This window comes from Panthera onca, chromosome C1 (genome assembly GCF_046562875.1).
Source record: "Panthera onca isolate mPanOnc1 chromosome C1, mPanOnc1 haplotype 2, whole genome shotgun sequence".
In the NCBI taxonomy this organism is placed as follows: Eukaryota; Metazoa; Chordata; class Mammalia; order Carnivora; family Felidae; genus Panthera; species Panthera onca.
The window spans coordinates 55324643-55333540 of NC_138346.1; the positions used below are offsets into that span (position 1 = coordinate 55324643).

General features: G+C 34.7%; 1 protein-coding gene across 1 annotated transcript; it reads right to left on the reverse strand.

The window, feature by feature from the left end:
- Positions 1-17: 17 nt before the first annotated feature.
- On the reverse strand, positions 18-7979 carry PJVK (pejvakin). The gene is made up of 6 exons (XM_060621970.3): positions 7201-7979; positions 6149-6344; positions 5460-5601; positions 3676-3793; positions 2162-2260; positions 18-1947 (listed from the first exon to the last, which is right to left on the reverse strand). Exons 1-6 carry the CDS (start codon positions 7409-7411, stop codon positions 1655-1657), a joined length of 1059 nt encoding a protein of 352 aa, XP_060477953.2. The 5' UTR covers positions 7412-7979; the 3' UTR covers positions 18-1654.
- Positions 7980-8898: the final 919 nt, after the last annotated feature.

Sequence of the window (8898 nt, forward strand, 5' to 3'; positions counted from 1 at the left end):
ACAGGAGGTAAGAGATGCTGTAGAAGATCACACTGGTGCCAAAGAAAGGACACATTATTTATCAGAACATGTAAGGTTTTGCCTACTGCATATGTAGGAAGGTATGGTCAGGAAATAGCTCTGTTCAAGACATGTGAGTTCAAAACAAAGCTTTTTCCATTTTCTGAAACTTGCCCTTTCCAAACCATCGATACACTGCCAGAAATTCTATTACCTAAAAGTGCAGGGGTAACACAAAAACCACCAGATTAGTGGATATCACAGATCCATAGCACTGAGTTTGACACTTCATAAAACCAAAACATTCACTATCTTTTTTTTCCTCCCAGTTCTTCATGCCTGTACCCAGTTTTGTAAACTCTTTACTTGCTAATCGCGAATTCTTGTTCTTTGACTTCCCTCAGGAAAACCTCCACTGGAAATGACTCCCATTATCTGTATCCATACAAAAAAAGTCACTAGAATATTTTGCCATCAGTATACTCGTATTTGCACTTGACTCATATATTCTGCTCAAAACAAAAATACTGTGGAAGGAAGATATACAAGGAAATCATCCCTTTATACAAACTATTCACAATTCTATCCTGTCCCATTGTTTTCAAAGTGCTTTTAAACTTATGTTTTTAAAATTTATAGATGATATTAAATGAAGATTGATTCAAAAACCCTAGTCACATTTAAATAAACAGTAACATTTTAATCATTCTACGTGCAGACAGGCATCAGATGTTTTATATTTTCATGATTGTTTTATGCTTTCACAGGCATATACGAGTAGATACCTAGTATCACTACATTTTGAGTTCTAGAATTTTAACATCACTTTTGCAATTATTTTAATAAGGGTGTCGAGTAAATTAATAATTTAGGTTGTCTGTGTATGAAAAATTTCAGATGTCTTACAGAGTAGATGAAAATGAGCTCTCAGAACTAAATATGTTAAATATTTTAAACATTTTCAAAGGCAAAAGATAAAGGTGTCCTAGTTGCCTTAACTATTTTTTTTTTCTAGCTGCCTTACCTTGACAGCAGTGAGTTTTTATAAAGACAAAACTAGGGAGCATGTGTATGATACAGGACAGCAGCCCATTACCACTAACAGTCTCCCTGTTAACTGTGTACACAAAACCCCACACTGAGCTCAGTGTGCTTTTAATTTGATACCGCAATTAAATATTTAGGATTACATTAAATTATTAACACATTTTTCTCATTTTACCAGACCTAAGGCAGTGGGTAAGGCACCATAAAGTCACCACATTTAACCTCTTGTCATTCTTAAATGTTGACTTAAAAGCCAATTAAAACCAAAATTGATATTGAGAAAAATCGCTGTGTAAAGTTAAGATGATAGACTGAATTCCCAAGTATACTTCTAAAGTAACTGGCAGATTTTATGAAGGAATCGCTATGTTTTGAATATTTAAACCTTTTTCACATAAACAATATTAACCTTTATGGCAATTTATAGGATAGAAACTATTATCTTCCCTTTTATCGCTGAAGAAAATGATGCCCAAACAGGTTAATTTCTCTTTCCTCTCCCTCTTTACTTTGCCACAATTCATCAAAGCAAACCTAGAAAATTTTGGAAAGGTGTGTGGCACAGGTGCACCTAAAACACTAGCAAGGTACGTTCATTATTTTTGTTTTATTTCATCCTCTTGTGCCAAACATCAAAACAAGGAACTGCATGAAGTCTCACATACTTCTGCCCATCGACGGAGCACTGAAAGCACCCATAAACCGTCTCCCTTTTGAAGTTCCCCATTCCACAGAGTATGCAAGGTCCTTTTGGAATGTTGTGATTAAGTAAGTTAACTCGGATATGAGTCCCTTCTTTGAGAGAAATATCAGTCATGCCGAGAGGTTTGTCATAGTAGTCAGAAAAAAGATCATCTAAGTAAAGCTGTGAACGAGAAATGGCATCCATCACTCTTCTATCTAAAAGCACAAAAACAGAAATGTGTTACAGGTCAAATAAAAAATATATAACCAAAGTGCATTTATAAATACGTGAATCTAAACCATCAGTCATGAAATGATTTTACTTTTAGATTGTAATTCTTCCTTAGCAGACAGGAGTACTGAACAGATAAACTCAAGTGTTAATCTGAGAAGGAAAAAAAAAAATTGAAATACTTTTCAACAGACATACTTCTCTCAAATAGTATATTCCTCAATCTGTAGAGCAGCGCAAACGTTGCAGTTTCTTCCCTTTCAAAACCTCCTTTTGACACTGAAGTGACACAAAGGTCTGTAAGAAAATTTTTTGATGTTATTACTGGAACAACTCACATTTTATTGGGAGTTTTAGTTGTGGTTGATGAATTCTGGCACATGTCATTCACTGTATTTTTTAAGTTAAATTTTCTATATTTTTGGAAAAGCTAACATTCACATGGTACAAAATCCAGAGAACAAAAGGGGGATACAGTGATGAGTTTCCATCTAGTCTGGATCCCAGCCTCAGTTTTCCACCTCAGAAGTAACCACTGTTAAATTTCTTGAGTATACTTCCACAAATACTCCATATATTTTACAAGCATAATGGAATATATACGTATGTATGTATGCACATAAAATTATTTAGGCTCAAATAGTTAAACACTACACACATTTATTTAAAATATCTCTTAGGATTCCATGTCAGGTGCCCTAGTGCTACGTCATTCTTCTTAATGGCTTCATAATGTTCTGTATTGTGGATATGCATCATTATTAAACTAGTTATTGATCGTAGATCTTAAGGGTATTTCCAATCTTTTGCTATTACAAATTGAATATCCTTATACTCATATCACTTTGCATATGTATATCTGTAGGATAAATTCCTAAAAGTGTAGGATATGCACATTTTACATTTTAATGGATATATCAGTTCTATCAGTTGACACTGCTCCTAACAATCACAATAACTGTAAAAACCTACATCTGAAGCATCCCAAATAGGCTGTAAGTAGCATGTTTTGTCACATTTCTGGATTCCCTATTCCCTCTTCCCACAGAACTGCAAAAACAAAAACAGGTCTACAAATGTTTATAAATTACCATGGTTAGGGGGCTCCCTCACCTAGTGCTTTGAGCTGGTTGGCCCCCTAATCTTAAAGACCTGTGAAATTTAGCGGTCTACAGTGAACTGCACTGAGGTATCATATAAGGTATATAAAGTACTGTATAAAGTATATAAAGACAATTTTAAGGTAAGTATTTGTATTAAAGTTATTTTTTAGAGAGAGTCGGGGTGAAGCTGGTCTATGGTAGGTAAAACTGAAAAGAATTTGTCTTTGGGTACCCTAGTTTGGGCACTGACCCCTGCGGGCATCTTGCCTACCCACTCCTCTATTTGCCATCATCAAAAACTACCTATTAGAAGGTCATTTATTATCTCTCTATGTAACTCAAGGAATACTTTGCCAATGGCATTGCACTTGAGCTCTTATCTATAATTGCAAGTTGGGTGGCGGGGTGTCTACAGCTTTCACCAGGCAGAAAAGAGGTAGTGGGTGAATATAGACAGAGGGTCTTTCCCAGCTACTTTACCCAAGCATATGATTGACAGTGTTGAGAGCATCATTCTTCTACAGTCACATAGAGAATGTATGCGTGTGTTTCCCATTAAATTCTTAAAAATATAATCATTTCAGCGTTTCGTGCAAATCATTCACTCACCAAAGGCACCATCCAAGTAAACGAAGAGTTCAAAAACACTGAAAGCTATGGTTGTGTGTGCTGGAAAAACAATAGCTTTGTCCCTTCCCTTGGGATTCTGTTCATCCATAAAATGAAACTATAGTAAATAAATAAATAACATTATTAAGGAGCACAACACATAAAGACAGCTTCTTGGAGAAAGAAAACAGTTCATACAATCCTACCATTAAGACAAAAACTAATTATTTGGCAATCAAAAAGAATGACTCTTGCCATTTGCAACTACGTGGATGGAACTAGAGGGTATTATGCTAAGCAAAATTAGTCAAGAAAAAGACATGTATCATATGACTTCACTCATGAGGACTTTAAGGTACAAAACAGATGAACATAAGGGAAGGGAAGCAAAAATAATATAAAAACAGGGAGGGGGACAAAACATAAGAGACTCTTAAATATGGAGAACAAACAGAGAGTTACTAGAGGGGTTGTGGGAGGGGGGATGGGCTAAATGGGTAAGGGGCATTAAGGAATCTACTCCTGAAATCATTGTTGCACTATATGCTAATTAATTTGGATGTAAATTCAAAAAAAATAATAATAAAATTAATAAAATAATTCAAACTTAAAAACAAATTATCCCATTGAATGTAACTGTTTATACCAGAGGTCCAAGTGGTCCAATGGGGTCTCATGATCTAGGAAATACCACTCACCACTTTCTCACTAACACTGGCACTTAGTGCTACAACAATAATGCTAACATAGAAACCTTTTCTTTTCAACCACAAACCAACTGTTTAAGTGCTACAGTTGTTTTTAGCCTACCCTGTCTATTGTTCTAAAGTCCCCAGAGTTTTCAGCAGCTTTCCAAAGCAATCATCAACTTATTTTCCAAAGTAATCTCCGACAATTAAATGTTTCAGTTTGTGCCCCTGAAATGATCCAATGTTAAACAATTCAGTAGGCAGCTAAACATAGCCACTGAACAGAACCTTTATTTGCAAAGACTTTAAAAGTTTTTCACTGAACGCTAACAATTGGTTTTAATAAAGCCAATCAAGTGTCATTATTATGTGTCATTATTATGTGAATGACAAAGACAAATAATACGGAGCTTTTTAAAAACTAAAAACAAGTTCCAAGAGGTTTTTTAAAAGTATTTAACATTGAATGAAGCATGTTTGGCCATTGACAATGTTATTTTAGAAAACTTAAAATAAAAATATAAAATCAACTTTTAAAAATTCAAGTATAAAGTACATCACTTAAAAATAAAATCAAGGGGCACCCGGATGGCTCAGTCGGTTGAGCATCTAACTTCAGCTCAGGTCATGATCTCATGGTTCATGGGTTCTAGCCCCACATCGAGCTCTCTGCTGTCAGCACAGAGCCTGCTTCAGATCCTCTGTTCCCCTCTCTACCCCTCCCCTGCTCATGCTCTCTCTCTTTCAAAAATAAACATTTTAAAAAATCATTAAAAAATAATAAAAAAATAAAATCAAGAATTCAACATAAGCATTCTTAAAACTTCATTTAAATAGCAATAGGAGAGACTTCAGTGTAAATTATTTCATAAGGATTAGTGTTTTGTTTGCATTATGTTCCACATTTAGAATCCAAATTTTCTTGGATTTTTTTAAAACTCTCAAACAAAACCATTACTGTGCAAAATCTGATATACACTTGCAGCTCTTTAATCTCAACATTTGACAAAATACACGTCTCATTAGAAATTGAGTACTATGTAAAAATTCCCATTGCAGCTTTTTAGTAAGAGAAACTTAATGAGTGTGGTTTACCCGCATGGCTTCCCCACGAATTCCAGCATGCACAGACAGCGAGCACTGTCGTGTGGTTCGAATGCTTTCCATGACCACACACAATACTGCCTTTCTGCTGCTTTTTGTCTGACGTATCAAGCTGTGGTCAAAATTAATTTTTCTGGAAAAAAAAAAAAGATTCACAAGAACCTGTCACATCTAATTACATATTATCAAGTACATTTTTGCTGTCATGTGTTACTCATTCCCAGTCCACCTTAACCAAAAGTAAATCCAGGCAGGTCTAATACAAATTACAAAGTATGCTCAAAAGCCATTAATGATCTGCCTCTCCTTTCTGTTTTCTTAAAACATGCTTATTATAGGATTCTGTTGGAGGAGACCCCCTTAGTATATTTGTTGCATGCAGATTAGTACATTCTTTTCATCTGATAATTTGGCACCAAAGCAATTTTGGACCAATTTAGGACCAAAGCAATTCTGTGGAACAATCAAAAATCCTGTTTAAACCAAATGATTTTGGCTATCTACCCTTATCTAAAGCCTGGATATATTGCTAATTTGTAGTATTTCAATCAAATGAAAGAATTAAATTACATTAGACAATAGATAGAACCTGAATGTTTTAAGCATTGTTTATAACGAAGTTTACATAATTACGATATTTAATGAAAACACTCAAGTACATTAAGTATTATTCTACTGACCGTGTAGTAATTTCCTTGAGTAATGTCGATACTTCCACTTCATGTTTGGTCACCACACCAAATGAAGCTTTCACTGCAACAGAATCTGATCCAGTGACATTAATCCCAACATCATTCACAATATGGTTGCCTCGCCTTCCATAGAGTGAAACATCTGATTCATCTTCATAATTCAGTAACTGATAAGATGAAATACCTTTAAGAAAAGGAAATCAATATTTTTTAAATGTCTTGAATTCATTTAATATGTTATATGTAGTAATGCATTAATTTACTATGTAAGACTTCATCACACGTTGAGAAGAAGACACGTTACGTGTTGAGAAAGGCAACGTGTCAAGCCAAGATTTAAAATAGCATTAATTTGACAACAAAAATAGAGTACTTAAAAGAGAACTCAAGTTCTTCGTTCCACCAACAGAACTCTATAAGCTTTAATATCCACAGAGTGGTTGAAAGAAAAACAAGTGTTTATAAGAAATACTTTGTCAAAATGTCAATTTGTTTTCTAAACTGTTTTAAGAAAACAGAAAGGAGAGGCAGATTGTTAATGGCTTTTGAGCATACTTTGTAATTTGTATTAGACCTGCCTGGATTTACTTTTAGTTAAGGTGGACTGGGAATGAGTAACACATGACAATAAGATACATTTCAGTTTACCAATTGCAATAACTGAGCCATAAGAAATAAATGTAAATTAGTTTCATCTCGTGACCATGTAAATAGGCAAGTCAGATCTCATTTTATAGATGAAATCTATAATCTATTTTGTCATATTCTAAGTTGATTTGGTCAAAACAATCTATAAGATAAGTGAAATAAAATTATACAATAAAAGATTTTACAAAATATGTTGGAAAATTTTTCAACCAATAAGATTTGATACTATACAAATTTTAGATATTATTAATCTTATTACTACTATCATAAGAAAAGTTGCTTTTATCAATGAAAATGTGTAAATATTACAAAATAAGTAGTACATACAACCTGTTTAGATTGTTGTAATACAGCCAATGAGCAGTCGCTCTGAAATAGACATTAAAACTTACCAGCTGAAATTTCTCTGTCTCCTAGAAGAATATCTTTCAGTGTAAAAGGTGTTGAAGTAAATTTATATCTGGGAAAGAAAAAGCATCGCTTCTTTTTTACCACCAGACTTAGAGGCTGGTATTTGTCAGCCTCACTGAGGCTTGGAACAGGAACTAATCTCCCTCCATCTCCAACTTGCTTGACAAAGCTCTTGGTAGCAGCAGCAAACATATTAATATGACATCAAAACGTCATCAACTGCAACCCTTAGATAACAAATCCATATTTTCAAAGAAAACCAGGCACAACCCTAAGCCTTCCTTGATTTTAAATATAATTAAACACATTAAAAATACAAAGCCTGGTTTCACCAAGTAGCTTACCAGTGTACAGTTCACAACACTGCCTCCCCTGGTGTGCTCAGGTAATGAATTATAGATCAACCGCGTAAAATGATATACTTACTGAAAGCAGTCAATTTGGAATTGCGGTCTTTAAGCACTAAAATATACACAGAAAACTAATCATTTAAAAATACTACCAATGTCCTTGATGAGGGTTACTGTTGATAGTAGTTTGCCAGTTTTGAGGAAACATCTAGTCCTCTGGGAAAAAGGCAGTTTAGGCACTCACCTTAGCCCTGGACACCATTTTTAGTGGACCTAGTCCAAAGGGAATTCCTTCACAAGTTTGCCATGCCAACGTTGGCAATAGTAAGGTGCTATTTTGAATCCTTATGGTATACAGTTCACTCATTTTCTTTCTTGTATGTTACAAAACCAAGTAATTAATATAAATTCATTGAATATAGGGAAGCAACTGTATGCAGACAACTAAGAAATAACAAATGAAAGTTTATTTGTATATATGCATAAATATATGTACAAATATATACAATATATGCATAAATAACTAGAATTCTAACACGTATATAAATAACTAGAAACTACAACTTAGGGGTTTCTCACTCTGTAGCTGGCACATAGACAACTCTGAAATAGCACTGCGTTTATTTTGTTTCATCATCATTATCTGTTACTCAACCCTTAAAGAGAGCTGAATAAAGTTTGGGCTTAGGATATCATGGCGAAAAATAAGTTTTAGGAACAAATCTGAGTGCTGAAATATTGTATTGCCCTAATTTTGTGGATGTTAATATATGTTGAAATAGTGGCTATGTATATTTATGGTAAGATACTCATTAAAACCTAACAGTAGTAGTAATCGCTATACATACATATACAGAGGGGATAGTGGAAGACAGAATAGACTTAATTCAAGCCTCAAATAATATAAATCAATTTGATTAGATCCTAAACACTTTTTATTTGCTTTCAAGCATCCAGGGCTCACATGTAACCAAAAAACAAACAAAAACCCACCAAAACCAAAAAGAAAAAGTTTTTAATAATGTCCTTTTGTGTGAAAAGCATAGTGTAATCTTCAACACAGAGAAAGCACAGGGAGTCATTTCCCAAGTGCCTAGCAAACCCCTAAGCGACACTTCCACCGTCGCTCTCTGATCTCCACCAAAGGCGGTGCATCCCAGGCAATCGCAAGTACGACTAGCAACACAGGTGTGCAGAAACAGCATTTAATTGGAGCCCACACAAAAGCCTTCGTTTACACCTAACGGGCCTTGCTCAAATTGGTCGGCCCGCATTCCTCTCGAGACGAAAGCCTAGATACAATGGAGACTACCCGGCGGGAGGGGGTCT

Bases quoted from the DNA above. Each gene is read 5' to 3' on its own strand.
- PJVK (XM_060621970.3), bottom strand. From the start codon at position 7,411: ATGTTTGCTGCTGCTACCAAGAGCTTTGTCAAGCAAGTTGGAGATGGA. The intron at 3,794-5,459 runs GTAAACCACACT...TATTTACTATAG, and splicing joins TTCGTGGGGAAGCCATGCGG to TTTCATTTTATGGATGAACA. The intron at 1,948-2,161 runs GTATGTCTGTTG...TTGTGCTTTTAG, and splicing joins GAATATACTATTTGAGAGAA to ATAGAAGAGTGATGGATGCC.